The sequence below is a fragment of the Mobula hypostoma genome, chromosome 2, assembly GCF_963921235.1.
Source record: "Mobula hypostoma chromosome 2, sMobHyp1.1, whole genome shotgun sequence".
Classification (NCBI taxonomy): Eukaryota; Metazoa; Chordata; class Chondrichthyes; order Myliobatiformes; family Myliobatidae; genus Mobula; species Mobula hypostoma.
Window position 1 is genome coordinate 86,467,477 of NC_086098.1, and position 16,679 is coordinate 86,484,155.

The 16,679-nt window shown below is 43.0% G+C and overlaps 1 protein-coding gene across 1 annotated transcript in view; it reads left to right on the forward strand.

The window, feature by feature from the left end:
* Nucleotides 1–2,524: 2,524 nt before the first annotated feature.
* Nucleotides 2,525–16,679, forward strand: part of galnt2 (UDP-N-acetyl-alpha-D-galactosamine:polypeptide N-acetylgalactosaminyltransferase 2) — a 128,064-nt gene continuing 113,909 nt past the window's right edge. Inside the window, exon 1 of the mRNA XM_063039920.1 lies at nt 2,525–2,738. Within this exon, the coding sequence (XP_062895990.1) occupies nt 2,643–2,738 (96 nt within the window). The 5' untranslated portion in view covers nt 2,525–2,642. The remainder of the gene's footprint in view (nt 2,739–16,679) is intronic.

Consider the following 16,679-nt stretch of genomic DNA (forward strand, 5'->3'; position numbering starts at 1 on the left):
ATATATATATCCTGATTACAAAATAAATTCTAACTAACTATGATCTAATCAGTCTCCCCTCAGTTATATGCAAAGAAGTAGAAGCAGGACTTACCCACCGAAAAATTGATTATTGATGATCAGTTTGTTTATCAAGTACTTTTTCATTGATTCTATTGTTTTTCCTTGTTCTACTAAGAATGCCCACAAGAAAATGAATCTCAGGGTAGAATTTGGTGTTATGTACATACTTAGATAATAAATTTACTTTGAACTTAAACTTTAATGATAGTCAGTGGTTCTGAGCTAAGCGATACCATTCCAGACAGATGCATGAATTTTAGTAGAAAATACCTTCCACATATTGACACAGTGGCTTTGCAAACTTATCATGTATAAAAGTTCAACTGAATGTATGTCATGAAATCATTCATGTAATGACTGATCATGGAATGACATGTAATAATTTTAATTTTCTAATCAGAATGCAATTCTTTGTAGCTGGCTTTCTAATTAGTAGCTAATGTTTAATATATTGGACTCATCTTGAAACCACATCAGCGATTTCATGCACCAAAAATTCCATCTAATTGAACCATGCTCTTTAAAAATAATTCAGCTTATGGTTGATTCAGAAGCATCAGCAATTTGACAACCAAAAAATTGTTCTAATACACACTATGTAAAAAGTTGTAATGCTTTGAAAAAAGCCATCAATAACTCACGTTAGATAAAAAAAAAACATTTAATCCATTGTATGTGAAAAGAATGCTTTTACTTATTTAGGTGTCAGCTTCAGCTGCATGGTTATGCTCAACCCTGTTGTGTGGCTGTAAATTCATGCTCCTGAGGGAAACACATAAACTGGCTGACAAATCAGTACTGAACCAATACCAGATCTGACATTCACTTGGCATGCTGAACCAAAGTTCATTCTATGCTCCGGTGAATATCGGTATAATCAGGATACTTTTATTTACTTACTATGGCATAGAAGGAAACCTCATGTCCAGTGTAGCTCCCAGTACAACAATCCCATTCTCTCTCTCCTTATAAACATGAGGAAGTCTGCAGATGCTTGAAATCCAAAGCAATACACACAGCAGGAACTCAGCAGGTCAGGCAGTGTCTATGGAAATGAATAAATAGTTGATGTTTTGGGCCAAGACTTTCATTCATGATTGAGAAGGAATGGGGAAGACACCAGAATAAAAGGGGTGGTGGTAAGGGAAGGAGGCTAGCTGAAGCCAGATGGGTGGGAAAGGTCAGGGGCTGGGAAGAAGGAATCTGATAGGGGAGGAGAGTGGACCACAGGAAAGGGAAGGAGGAGGCAGGTGAGAAGAGGTAAAAGATCAGCATGGGGAATAGGGGAAGGGGAGGGGGAATTATTTTTAACCAGAGGGAGAAATGAATATTCATGCCACCAGATTGGAGACTACCAAGATGGAAGCTGAGGTATCTTGGCATCTTAGCTTGAGGCATCCTCTCGTTACATCAAGGGAGCCCAGCAACTTGCTTTCTGAGCAACTTCCCGTTATTTCCTTTGCCACTTATCCACTAGAGCAATTTACCATTGTCAGTGAATCTACCAGAGAATGTTCAAACTTCACACAGCCTTCCAGATTTCAGATTGAACTGTTGCCATCTTGCTGTGGATCAGACACTCCTAGCCTGTTTATTTATCAATTTATTTGTTTGTTTGTCTGTTTATTTATTTATCTATCTATTTAGTGATACAGCATGGAACATGGAACGTGTTGTGCCGCCCAGCAACCCACCAATTAAACCCTCTTGCACGTATACAATGCATTTTCATTGTAAATAATGTAGTTTTATTTTCATTAATACATAAAATTATATATAAATTTTTAAATAGTTTCTTTATTATAAACTATGTAACATAGCTTAATTATTTGCAGTGCAGAATCAACCTTCATAAACAGACTGTTAATTTTTGGATTAAACTATGCAAGGCTATACAATATATCATTTGCATCAGAAAATTGAATTACTGTTGTAATTAATAAATGAGATATTTTTATTTATATAATTAATGTAAAATAATTATCTAAATTAGTTTATTTATTATAATAGGTAATGCTGAATTATCTATGCGCAGTAAGGAAACTGGTTTATTCATACTATGGAATGTCAATTATCTTTGCTAGTATTATCTATGTATTATTATATTATTGCATAGTATTATTAATGTAGTATTATCTCCATTAAATACAAGCCAGTCTCCATACGGTATTGCTTTATTTATGCAATGTTGTATTTAATAATAGATTAGTATTTAATACGATGTATAGTTATCTGTTGTGTTGATGTAATGCAGTGCAAAATATCTTAATAATTATGTGCATAGCATAATTGGTGACTTAAATTTTATATGTAATGCCGAATTAGCTTTCTTATTGCAAAATTAGCTTCACGCTTGCGTTGAAGCTTTTGGTGCGGGGAGCTCTGAGCTTCCAGCCGGCGTGGGCACTCGTCCTTCGCTGCCTTCCACACTCGCTTGCGTACCCTTTACCCCCTGACCTTCGCCCAGGCGCCAGCCTGCGCGGCTCTTCGCTGATGGATGCTGAGCGTCGTTTCGTCGCCAGTGCCGACTCGGCCTGCTCCTCCGCCTCGGCCTCTTCCCTCGCACCCTGCTCGGAACTATGCGGAGAAAGTCCAGGATCCTGCTATGCTTTGCCTTCCTCTGGGTGCTGGGGATCGCCTACTACATTTATCTGGGCAACGGGACGAGCCGGAAGGTGAGGATTAATAACTTATATTTATTTATTGGTTAAAACGAAAGAGCGGACCGGTGGTGTGCTGGGCCTCGGCTCCCAGCCGACCCGGCGAAGGGAGCAACCCCAGGATCGGTCCCCGACATTCTGCCCGAGCTGGGCATCCGTCCTGCATTGGTCTGGGCTAGACTGGCGTGCAGTGCAGCACATGGACACTTGGCGAAACACCCGGGGACGGATAGATGTGAACTGGATCGCCTGTGTAGGTGCTCGTTCGCTCATGTAGCAGCTCGATCTGCAGTCTCTCATGCCTGTGTTCTTGTCACGGCTGGATCAGCCGGTTGCTAGGACCACTGTGTCAGACCACGGGAAACGCTGTCGGTCGCAGGAACACTGGGTCGATCCACGGGAAACACTGTCAGTCGCAGGGACACTGGGTCAATCTAGGGGAAACTCAGTCGCAGGGACATTGGGTCAATTCACGGGAAACGCTGCCGGTCGCAGGGACACTGGGACAATCCACTGGAAACGGTGTTAGCCGCAGGGACACTTAACGATGGGAAACGCTGGGTCAGTCCACGGAAACGCTGTCGCAGGAACACTGTTAACCATGGGAAACGGTGGGTCAGTCGCAAGGACAACGGGTCAGTCGCAGGGGCACTGGGTCGATCAACGGGAAACGCTGAATCAGTTGCAGGGATGCAGGGTCACTCACATAGACACTGGAACTTGCAGACTGGGTTACCGTACATTGATGCTGGAACCTGCATTCACTGGAGCATTCATGCGGACATTGAATCAGATACTCAGACATGGGATGACTGACAAAGACACTGGAATTTGCAGACATTAGCTCTTGCAGAGATACAGGATCAGCCACTAGATCCATCACATAGATGGAACATGCAGGTTCACAATCATTGGATTGGAACTTGTGGAAGCTGGAGCAGTTATTATACATTTGCTTGGCTTTGCGAATAACTTAATTGCACACCATTTTTGCGGGTTCTGAGCTGGCTGATGAGGGAACCACAGACTCTTCCTCAGATGGGCAAATGAAGATTTAGAGGTAGTCCACTCCTATATGAAGGATCTTTGTGTGTTTCTAATGCATGGCCTTGAAGTTCTTGATACCATCTCGAATGTCCCTTCCCTTTCTCCATTTTGAGCCAATGTGGCCCAGTGATTCCTGGGAGTCACTGGAGGGGAATTGCATTTTTGAGGGATGCACCATCTTCTTGAATCATTTCTTTTTTTCTGCTTGGTAATTACTCTGAGACACTGAAGTGCTCACAGACACTGGATCATTCCTTTCTATATCTAATGCAGCAGCATAGTAGTTAGTGTTAGCATAACGTTATAACAGCGCCAGCAACCCAGGTTCAATTCCCGTCGCTGTCTATGAAGTTTCCACCTATGTTCCAAAGTCGAACGGGTTAGTAGATTAATTAGTCGCGTGGGTGTAATAGGGCAACACGGGCTCTTTGGACCAGAAGGGCCTGTTACCATGCTATATCTCTAAATTAAAAGAAAGAACACTGGTTGATGTGGTCTGTTTGGATTTCTAGGAAGCCTTTAGTAAGATGCCACACACGTTGCAAGGGTTTAAACTTGTTCGTCAGGGAGATGGGAACCAGTATGTTAAGTCAGATGATAGAGCAGTTAGTGTAAGGTTAGAATGTGCAGAGAGACTGAGGGGAAGGATAGGTAGTGGATAGGGTATAAATGTAGTTGAATGGGTTGAAATGTGTTTACTTCAATGCTAGAAGTATTGTTGATTCCAGTTAATTGGAATTAACATTCCAATTGGGACACATTGGGACCAGTACATTTTGGCCCAATTAAGCAGCTGCTTCAGTTAGCCGAAGTTTCTTGGAAGTAGTTAAATGGTATTAAAAAAGATGAACTACCATTCAACTGAGTAACAATTTATGTTTTTAAATGAAATATAGAACAAATTAGCACACCACCAATACCTCTACAGTGCATAAAGTTGTGTAGCTATATAGAATAGTTATCTACAGAGAAATCTTCTGTGTTCTTATGATTGTGCTGATTTTGTTTGTTTACAGTCAGACACCGGGTGCAGATAATGGACTGCCTTCATACAGTGCTTTAGACCACTGCATCCTCCAAATCTTTGTTCTCATTGTAGCGTTCAAGATAACTTTAAATTCTTCGTGATTGCCAACTTGTTGAAGTAATGAAATTGTTTAATTTTCACTCCTGGCATCTCCGAACCTGAATGCTTGAAACTGCAGTGAGCAAAACAGTTCCAAGTTCTTTTATTGCTTATTTTTCGCCAACTATCAGTGACAAAAATTATTGCTTTTTGAACATAAACACACACAACTGATGCTATTTAAAAGCTGGTTTACTCTAAGCACTGTGAAGCATCTAATGGCCACATATGTGCATGTGTCTGACACTAGTTTGAAACCATTCAGCAACAGTCTTCTGCCCCATTTAAGTGCTGTAGTGTCCCATATAAATGAAGGGAACCCTGGCTATTTTCTCAATTTAATTTTTGTTCTTTAAGAGTTGTCCCAAATAAACAAGGGCTCCGATTAACCATTGGCCCAATTAACTGGAATCCACTCTATTAAGAACAAGTCACAGGAAAGGAACTCTTGCTCTTTTGGGAGTATTCAGTAGGCTAATAACAACAGAGACAATGACGAGAAGATCAGGAGGCGTGTTTTGTAAAGGTGCCAAATTAACAGGGTAGTTATCATAGGTAACTTCAGCTTTTCTAATATTAGTTGGCCCTCCTTAGTGCAAGAGGTTTAGGTGCAGCAGAATGCATTAGGTGTATCCAGGAAGGATTTCTACATTGTATGTAGATGTTGACTAGAGAAGAGGCCATACTGGATCTGGTACTATGCAATGAACCTACTCAGGTGACAGATCTCTCTGTGGGTGATATTTTGGGAATAGTGACCACAACTCCCTGACCTTTAGCATAGCCATGGCCAAGGATAGGAGCAGATGATATGGGAAATTATCTAATTGGGGGAGGGAGAATTATGATGCTATTAGGCAGGAACTTGGGTGCATAAATTTGGAACGGAGGTTCTCATGGAGATGCACAACAGAAATGTGTTGGTTAATTAGGGAGCACTTGCATAGGGTTCTGGATATGTCTTTCCCAATGAGTCAGGAAAAAGATACTAGGGTGACAAGAGAGATGGAACACTTAGTCAAGAGGAGGAAGGAGGCATCTTTAAAGTTTAGGAATCAAAAATCAGGCAGGGCTCTTGAGAGTTATAAGGTAGAGAATTATAAGTTCCTGAAAAGAAACTTAAGAGAGCTAAAAGGGGACATAAGAAGGTCTTGGTGAGTAGGACTAAGAAAACTCCAAGGTAATCTGCAGTAATGTGAGGGACAGGAGGGTGACTAGAGTGAGGGCAGCACCATATGTATCTTGAGCAGAGAAGGTAAGGGAGGTCCTTGATCAGTACTTTGCTCAGTATCCTGCTGTGAGAGGGACCTTGATGTTTGTAAGGACAGCATAAACAGGCTGATATGCCAGAACATGTTGAGATTAGGAAAGGGGTAGTGTTGGAGCTTCTGAAAAGTATCAGGATAGGTAAGCCCCAGGACCAGGCAGAATATACCCCAGTTACTACGGGAAGCGAGTGAAGAGACTGCTGTGCCTTTGGTGGTGACCTTTGTGTCCTTACTGGCCCCAGGAATAGTACCAGAGGAATGGAAGATGGCAGAAGTTGTTCCATTGTTCAAGAAAGGGATAACCCTGGGAATTGTAAACAGATGAGTATTACATCAGTGGTGGGCAAGCTAATGGTGAGGGTTCTTAGGAACAGGATTTACAAACATTTGGAGCAGCATACTCTTATTAGGGATAAACAGGCATGACTTATTGAGAGGTAGGTCAAGGAGGTGATAAGGCACATTGATGAAGAAAGAGCGGTGGATGTGGTATACATGGAATTTAGTAAGGCATTTGACTAGTTCCCCATGACAGGTTCATTCAGAAGTCTTGAGACATGGGATTCGTGGAAACCTGACTGTGTGGATTTGGAATGGTAGGAGATGTGGCATATTCTGTTGGAAATTGGTGACTTGTGGTGTTCTGTAGGGATCTGTTTTGGGATTGCTACACTTTGTGATTTTTTAAAAAAAAATGATTTGATGAAGGAGTGGAAGAGTGAGTTAATAAGTTTGCAGATGACACAAAGGTGGTAGTTGTGGGTATATAGAAGTTTGTCTTAGGACACATGGTATATTGTATGCTGAACTGGTAGAAAAGTGGCGGATGGAGTTCAATCTGGAAAAGTGATAACACTTTAGAAGATCAAACTTAAAAACAGATGTACAAGGTTATTGGTGGGACTCTTAGCAGTGTGGGGGAACGGGCAGATCGTGGGGTCCAAGGTCATAGATTGCACGTTGATAAGGTGTTAGAAAGGCCTATGGTGTAACAGCCTTCATTAGTCAGGGGACAGAGTTCAAGGGGCATAAGATTATGTTGCACCTCGATAAAGCTCTGGTCAGACCACACTTGGAGTATTGTGTCAGTTCTGGTCACCTCATTATAGGAAGGATGTGGAAGCTTTAGAGAGGGTGCTTAGGAGATTTACCAGCATGCTTGTCTGGATTAGGGACCATGACATAGAAGCAAGGTTGAATGAGCTAGGGCTTTTCTCTTTAGAGCAAAGGAGGCTAAAAGATGATTTGATGGAGGTATACAAGATGATAAAAGACATAGATGAAGTGGACAGCAAGTGTCTTTTTCTCAGGGAAATGGTTAGTATTGAGTGGCAGAGTGAAGATGCGTCTCTATCAAAGGAAGTGTATGGCATTCCTTCCCTCTGGTAGCCTTAGGTCACCCTTGGGCAAGGTGTAGCACCTGCTTAGCCCCCCCAAAATCAGGGTCACATGAAGCCATGGGAGGTGGATGGTCATATGGGCAGGTGGTGCATAGCACAAATCCTCGTTATTGTGATCATTGATGCCAGACAGCCAATTTCTAAAGAGTATTGATAATCTTGTAAAGACACTGCCCAGAAAAAGGCAATGGCACTTGTTACTTGTTATATACACCTGTTAGGGTGTATTCTCCAGTTACCTTATAAGGTAGCCGTAGCCTTCAGCCAGGAGTAGATATCATCAGGTGGTTCCAATCTTCATCAAGTGTTTCGACCCTTAACCATGACAGCACTCTCCAGTTGGTGGGCCGGCAGTGGTGGCCAAATCACTGCCCATCTGCTCCTGGCTTCCAGCTTCCCTCCTCTCGCCTACTCCAAATCCAGCAAGAGGCTCGTTCTGCCTCTTCCCCCATCCTACGAGCTGCTTGTTTTTTGGTCCTTTCGTCCAGGCCCAGATCTGACAACAACCGCCATGCTGATTTGATTGGGAAACCTCTGCAGCCAATCTCCACAGCGAACAACCATGCCTGCCATCCCTTGTCTTTACACTCTTGCACTAAGGGCTGGTACTTCAAGGCCTTTCTCTCGTGGGCCTCTTCCCATCCCTCCTCCCACGGCACAATCAGCTCAACCAGAATTATTTTCTTGTCTCCGGTTGTATCCACAGTACAATGTCTGGGCGTAGGGTTGCGTGCATCACATCTGGGAACTGCAACCTCCTTCCCACATCGACCCTCATCTCCCAGGACCTGGCCGTTAGCAACAGATTGGGCTTTGGTTATTTGGTTGTGAAAGGCCTAGCTCCCTCTTTGATGAAGGTGATGGCCTTCCTCAAATCTGTGCCAGCCGTAGTCTTCTTGCGTCTCTCCCGCTCTAGTGTGTCAGCAAGAGCCAGGAGCACCTTATCATGACACCACCTATACCGTCCTCGAGTTAGAGCTGTTTTACACCCGGACAGTATATGAGCCAGTGTCCCTTTTTGACCACAGAGCTTACAGTTCAGGTCCTCTCTCATCCCCATGTGTACAGATGCTAATGGTGAAGGATGGGTGTCATACACAGATTGCAAGAGGAAGGAAATATGGAAGGGCTGCAGTCTCCATAACTCTACCCATGAGATCTTGTGCTTAGGCAGATCTCATTTTGTCCAGGCACCCTGGGACCCTTGTTCCACTGCCTTTGAAATCCACTTCTCTTCCTCATGGATCTGTACTTCTGCCTGTATCATGTCTCGCTTGTTCCTTATGCTTGTGTTTCCCCACTTCTGGAAGTGAACTGAGCCAAGGCCTTGCCACCTGATGCAGGGGTTGCCGATGATATCTCGCAGCTTCAGAGAACACACTGCCTCCTCCACAGCTGCGTTGGCTGCCCAGTTGCGCCCAGATCTGGTTGTAACGCCTGCTTGCTTTACCAAGACGTCATTAGAATCTCTCAAGCTTAATAAGGCTCTACATTTTTTCACCTTGAATTCCTCCACAACAGATGACAGGGGAAGCTGCAGTTGCCCAGAACGAATGTAGAGGCCCACTGAAGAGAAGCTTGGGGGAATTCCCAACCATCTCCGCAGGTGCTTGTTGGTTTTCCTCTCGACGCCCTCTACGGCAGTCATGGGGAACTCATAAAGTGTGAAGAGCCAGAGAAGCCTGGGCAGAATGCCGTATTGGTACAGCCAGGTCCTGAATTTACCCGGAAGTCCGTATTTGTCGATCTTCTTCAGCCATTCATCTGTCTGCTTCACAGCATTGCTGACATTAGCCCCATCCGTCAGTGACACATTAAACCACTTCCCCAAGCATTTTATCAGGTTATCTTCGAGGAAGGGATGACCTCACTCTGAACTTGGAGGCTAAATTTGCTAGTAACTTTGCCGTTTCTGATCACCATGCACCTGGACTTCTTGGCCTTGAAGGACATCCTCACCCAAGTGGCTACATTGCCCAGGGTTTCCAATACCTCTGTAGAAAAATTTGCCAAGAACAATCATGGATAGATCATGAATGCCTATATCATACGACACAGTACATAATGATGATGAATGGTCAACATTGGAGGACGTCTGTTTAAGATGAATGGAGGAAAATTTAGTGGAGATGTCAGAGGTAGTTTTTCCCCCCCCACATAGTAAGGATGTACAATGCACTGCTGGGGATGGTAGTAGAGGCTGATACATAAGGACATTATGACACTCTTTCTTAGATAGACACATGGATGGGTATAGTTTGTCCTTTGAGAAGAAATTGATCAGTCTTTGCTGATGCATTCTAGAGTTCAGAGGAATGAGAGGTGATTTAATTGAAATGTAAAACATTTTAAGGAGCTTATCAAGATAGATGCATTCTTGGCTGGTTGCATTCCCCAGAGACAGGCTCAAGTTTTAAATAAGGAGTCTTGTTTCCGATCCTGGAGTGAGATGAGAATTTTTATTTTGCATCTAAAATGCAGTCAATCTTTGGAATTCACTAACCAAAGAAACTGTGGCTTGTCATTTGCTGAGTTATGTTCAAGACAGGAAATGATAGATGTCTGAACGTTAAGGGAATCAAGGGATTTTGGTTAACTGTAAGAGATTGGCAGAGTTTAAAATTTCATATTGAATTGCAGCACAGGCAAGAGAGGCTGATTGGCCTTCTCTAGTTCTCTTATGCTCTTATGCCCTTATGCTGTTGCAACCTTCATAAGTAGTAGAAATCTAATGCATATCTTGATTTAGTTCAATGATTTTAAAATTTAACGGATCCATTTTTTATCCCTAATCCATATTTCACTGAGATCGAATTCCATCTTTAACAATTTAAACATTTGTTACTAATTTTGTCAAGAAACTGGATAGGAAACTAGTTGCATTGATTGACAGAACAATATTAAAAATTGGCTTTATTTGTCATATGTACACGAAACATACATTGAAATGCATTGTTTGCGTCAAATCAGATCAGTGAGGATTGTGCTGGGCAAGTCCGCAAGTGTTGCCTCATTTCCAGAGCCTATAGCAGCATGCCCACAACTCACTAACCCTAACCATATGTCTTTGGAATGTGGGAGGAAGCCAGAGGAAACCCATGTTGTCATGGGGAGAAAGTACAAACGCCTTATGGGCTGCAGTGGGAATTGAACCCCAATCATTGATCACTGGTGCTGTATTAGTGTTATGCTAACCACTAGCTACCGTGTTATAAACTGAAAATGAATTATTGTGAAGGCTTGTTTATGTTTGTGCATTTAGTTAAGACTAACACTAGTGCTAAAAAATCAAGTATCTTCATTTATATCTGAATTAACAGAGTCATTTTGCTTCATTTTCTCCATTCCTTAGTCCTCATTAAGTCCACACTGTAACAGATTGTAAATACGAGGTGCTATGGGGATTTGGATCTGAGGACTCAGTTTGGTTCAGAAAGCTACACTTGTTGCTCGTTTCTATTGTTTGCGTATGTTCTTTACTCTCTTTCTTTGTGGGTACTGGGGTTTGGTTTCAATTTTTTTAATTGGGTTCTTTCAGGTTCTTTGCTTTGCAATTGCCTGTTAGCAAATACATCTCAAAGTTGTATCATTTATACATTTGTTGATAATAAATGCACTTTGAATCTTTGAATCATATTCAATAAAGAAACATTATTCTCTCAAGGTCTGCTTGGAGTATGGAACTGGCCAGCACAGTGAGTGATTTACACACATTCACTATAAATTAGTTAAAAAGGCGGTTCAATAAGTGCACACAAGAGAAGCAAATGTAGGATATGCTTCTAGGATATGTTTCTATGAAGAAAGGTGGGTGGAGGATGCTGTAAAGCTCAAACACTGGATGATTATTTGTTATATGTACTTCAAACCGTAATAGTGATATTTGTCGTTTGTATCAATGCCCAATTTGTCATTTGTATCAGTGATGTGCTGGGAGCCGCCCACAAGTGTCAATAGACAATAGACAATAGGTGCAGGAGTAGGCCATTCAGCCCTTCGAGCCAGCACCACCATTCACTGTGATCATGGCTGATCATCCACAATCAGTACCCTTTTCCTGCCTTCTCCCCATATCCCTTCACTCCACTATCTTTAAGAGCTCTATCTACCTCTTTCTTGAAAGCATCCAGAGAATTGGCCTCCACTGCCTTCTGAGGCAGAGCATTCCACAGAACTACAACCTTCTGTGTGAAAACAACAGGAATTCTGCAGATGCTGGAAATTCAAGCAACACACATCAAAGTTGCTGGTGAACGCAGCAGGCCAAGCAGCATCTGTAGGAAGAGGTGCAGTCGACGTTTCAGGCCGAGACCCTTCGTCAGGACTAACTGAAGGAAGAGTGAATAAGGGATTTGAAAGTTGGAGGGGGAGGGGGAGATCCAAAATGATAGGAGAAGACAGGAGGGGGAGGGATGGAGCCAAGAGCTGGACAGGTGATGGGCAAAAGGGGATACGAGAGGATCATGGGACAGGAGGTCCGGGAAGAAAGACAAGGGGTGGGGGGGACCCAGAGGATGGGCAAGAGGTATATTCAGAGGGACAGAGGGAGAAAAAAGAGAGTGAGAGAAAGAATGTGTGCATAAAAATAAGTAACAGATGGGGTACGAGGGGGAGGTGGGGCCTTAGCGGAAGTTAGAGAAGTCGATGTTCATGCCATCAGGTTGGAGGCTACCCAGACGGAATATAAGGTATTGTTCCTCCAACCTGAGTGTGGCTTCATCTTTACAGTAGAGGAGGCCATGGATAGATATGTCAGAATGGGAATGGGATGTGGAATTAAAATGTGTGGCCACTGGGAGATCCTGCTTTCTCTGGCGGACAGAGCGTAGATGTTCAGCAAAGCGGTCTCCCAGTCTGCGTTGGGTCTCGCCAATATATAAAAGGCCACATCGGGAGCACCGGACGCAGTATATCACCCCAGTCGACTCAGAGGTGAAGTGTTGCCTCACCTGGAAGGACTGTTTGGGGCCCTGAATGGTGGTAAGGGAGGAAGTGTAAGGGCATGTGTAGCACTTGTTCCGAGCGGAAAAGTGCCAGGAGGGAGATCAGTGGGGAGGGATGGGGGGGACGAATGGACAAGGGAGTTGTGTAGGGAGCGATCCCTGCGGAATGCAGAGGGGGGGGGGAGGGAAAGATGTGCTTAGTGGTGGGATCCCCTTGGAGGTGGCGGAAGTTACAGAGAATAATATGTTGGACCCGGAGGCTGGTGGGGTGGTAGGTGAGGACCAGGGGAACCCTATTCCTAGTGGGGTGGCGGGAGGATGGAGTGAGAGCAGATGTATGTGAAATGGGGGAGATGCGTTTAAGAGCAGAGTTGATAGTGGAGGAAGGGAAGCCCCTTTCTTTAAAAAAGGAAGACATCTCCCTCGTCCTAGAATGAAAAGCCTCATCCTGAGAGCAGATGCGGCGGAGACGGAGGAATTGCGAGAAGGGGATGGCGTTTTTGCAAGATAACTTTTTCTGTGTGAAAAAGTTTTCCCTCAACTCCGTTCTAAATTGTCTACCCCTTATTCTTAAACTGTGGCCTCTGGTTCTGGACGCCCCCCTCAACATCAGGAACATGTTTCCTGCCTCTAGCGTGTCTAATCCCTTAATAATCTTATATGTGTCGCCATGCTTCCAGTGCCAGTATAGCATGCCACAGCTTACTAACGCTAACCTGTAGGTCTTTGGAACGTGGAAGGAAAACAGAGCACCCGGAGGAAACGGCTTATGTACAAACTCCCTGCAGACAGCCGCTGGAATTGAAACCCAGCAGACGATTGCTGGTGCTGTGAAGTTTTGTGTTAACTGCTACACCATTGTAAAATGCACCTCTTAACAAAATTTTTGGTCATCCTTCCATGTTTATGTGCATGACTATTTTTTTGTCTGCTTACACTTGTGTCAAGTGACATAAGGTATTTGTCGGAAAATCCTACAAGAAGGTAGTGGATACGGTCCAGTCCATCATGGATAAAATCCTCACCACCAGTGAGCACATCTACATGGAGTGCTGTTGTAAAAAAGCCACATCCATCATCAGGGACCCCCACCACTGGACCATGCTCTCTTCTCACTGCTGCAATCAGGAAGAAGGTACAGTAGCCTGAGGACCCACACCACCAGGTTCAGGATCAGTTATTATCCCTCAACCGTCAGGCTCTTGAACCAGAGGAGAAACATCACTCAGCTTCACCGGCCCTTTCACTGAACTGAACTGTTCCCACAACCTTCCCACTTTCAAGGACTCTTTATCTCATGTTCTCAATATATATTTATTTATTCTTTTTCTTTCTCGTATTTTCACAGTTCGTAATCCTTTGTACTTTGGTTGTTTGTCCTTGTGGATGATTCAATGATTCTATCGTGTTTCTTGGATTTACGAGAAAACAAATCTCAGGGTTGTATATGGTGACATATGTGTACTTTGATAATAAATTTACTTTGAACCTTTACTTTGCTAAAAGTACAAAATAAATACTAATAGCTGTGTCTGATTAGTTCCAGGGGATGGTGGTGGGAGTTAAGATTGTGGTTGTGGGCGACAAGGGAAATAGTGTAGGGAAGCAAGATTACATTGGTTGGATCCATGATTGCAGATAGATTGAGTAGTGCAGATTTGTGTGATCTGTCACACTGTATGAGTCTTTGCAGCGTAATTATATTTATTAAAATAAATAAAGAAAAACAGTTTAATGGAAACCATCACTACAAGATTCTAAACATCTTCTGATTCCTTCTTCAAACAGCCAAAACCAGAAATTCTGTTTTCAATAGCGATATCTCTTTGGGTTTGACAATAGAATGATTTGAATTGAATTGACTTTATTTCTTACATCCTTCACATACATCAGGAGTAAAATCTTTACGTTATATTTTCATCTAAATGTGCAATCATAGTAATTTATAATAAATAGAACAGTCAATGTAATATAGAGTACACTCAAATCAGAGTGAATTCATCAGTCTGATGGCCTGGTGGAAGAAGCTGTTCCAGAGCCTGTTAGTCCTGACATTTATGCTGCGGGACCGCTTCCTGGATGGTAGCAGCTGGAATAGATTGTGGTTGGGATGGCTTGGGTCCCCAATAATCCTATGGGAACAAGTAGTAGCAACAACATAAACGCTGCATCCCTAGCCGAAGGGTTTCGGCCCAAAAGGTCGACTGTACTGTTTTCACGTAGATGCTGCCTGGCCTGCTGAGTTCCCCCAGCATTTTGTGTGTGTTGCTGCATCTCCACCACCTGAATCCTTTCATGGAAGATCCCACTGATATAAGTGACCTGCCTTAAACTATACATATTGCCTAGCCTGGTTAGAATAGCAGTTTGGCTTTGACCAGATGGGCTGAAGGGCCTGTTTACATGCTGTAGTGCTCTCCGACTCATAATTAAGACATAATCTTGTTTTAATTATCAGTAAACATGATGTGCTTTAGAGTTGTACATTTATTGGTAAAGTCACTTTTAGGTGTGGTGCGTAAGTCTACGTTGACTCCTCTCCTTATAGGGCAAAAGTAAAAGGGAAATGAACCTCACCCTTGTTTTCTTTTCTGTGCTGTTTGCATGTTGGTGACGATATGTGTACACTGCTGTGCTTTTGTAAGGTGTGTTGTAATGCCGGATGCGTATCCTGGGACATGCCCTCTTCTCATGACTATTAGGGAACAGGTACAGGAGCCTGAAGATGCATACTCAGCATTTTGGAAACAGCTTCTTCCTTTCTTTTATCCAATTTCTGAACAGTCTGTGAACCTCGGTTTCCTTTTTTTTGCACTATTTATTTATTTTGTAAGTTATAGTAATTATATGTCTTTGCACTTTATTGTTGCTACAGAGTAACAAATTCCAAGTCATGTAAGACAGTGATAATAAATCAGATTCTGATTTTTGCCCTTTAGACAAGGTGTTAAACTAAAGCCTATTTACCCACCAGTTACACACACTAAGTGCCAGAGGAACTCAGCAAGTCAGGCAGCATCTATGGAGAGGAATAAACAGTCGTCGTTTCAGGCCAAGACCCTTCGTCGCGATTCTCTGCCTGAATCGTCAACTGTTTATTCTTCTTTCATAGACGCTGCCTAGCCTGCAGAGTTCCTCCAGCACTTTGTATGTGTTACTCTGGATTTCCAGCATCTGCAGAATCTCTTGTGTTTATAATTTACCCACAGGTGGATGTAAAAGATTCTACAAAAGAGTACTGTAATTTTGTCAATGTCTATTCAGCGGTCGGCATCACTAAAATAGATGATGTGGCCATACTGCTGACTGTGGAATATTGCTGCATGCAAATTGGCTCCTGTTTGCATTATCACACTTCGTGATGTCCTGAGGTTATATTGTGTTCCTTAAACAGACTTCGATGTGAAACAAATCTGTTTCTCTTCTTGCAGACACTGCCCGATCCACTGAGTGTTTCCAGCAACTTTGGTTCTATTTCAGGTTCCAGGCATTTGCAGTTTTTTCTTGATTTTCCTTTTACTTTGTCTGCATTGGTCATTTTCTTATTTTACATTAAAATTTTGTGATTAAGATTTATTTATTTGTCAATTGCTTGCATTAATAACCAATGCAGCCGAAGGATATGCTGAATGCAGCTCAGATGTTGCCATACATTCCAGCGCCAACGTAACTTGCCAACCATCTCGTGGGCTCTACATCGAGGTGTATCATAAAATCAATGCCTTGCAGTCTGCCTTTATACCATGCCTATTGGTTATAAAGGGACGCTTTGTAAATAACTGGTGCACTGCCCATGTTGGCTAACGTGTTTTAAAATCACTTCCACACCCAGCACTTTTTACACAGTGCCAGTGTGGATCAGAGTATGTAGCTGAGTTGATTATTTGAAGGACAGGTTGGTGCTGGATCTACATTCAGTGTTATTCCACCCCCTCCACCCCCCCCCCCCACCACCAAATCACAAGCCCTTTATTAATCCTTTGCAATCAGATTGCGGGCGTAGCTGCAATATTGGTGTTTGATGCCTGTCTTTAGTTACCATGGCAACACAGCAGTCTGTGTGATACTGCAGTTGTTTGATAAGGCCCAGTTTATCTCTAGGTAAAGAGTTAACCACTTTGGTGTGGGACTGAAATTTGAGATTGGGTAAGAAGGGAGCTTCTTCTCTAATG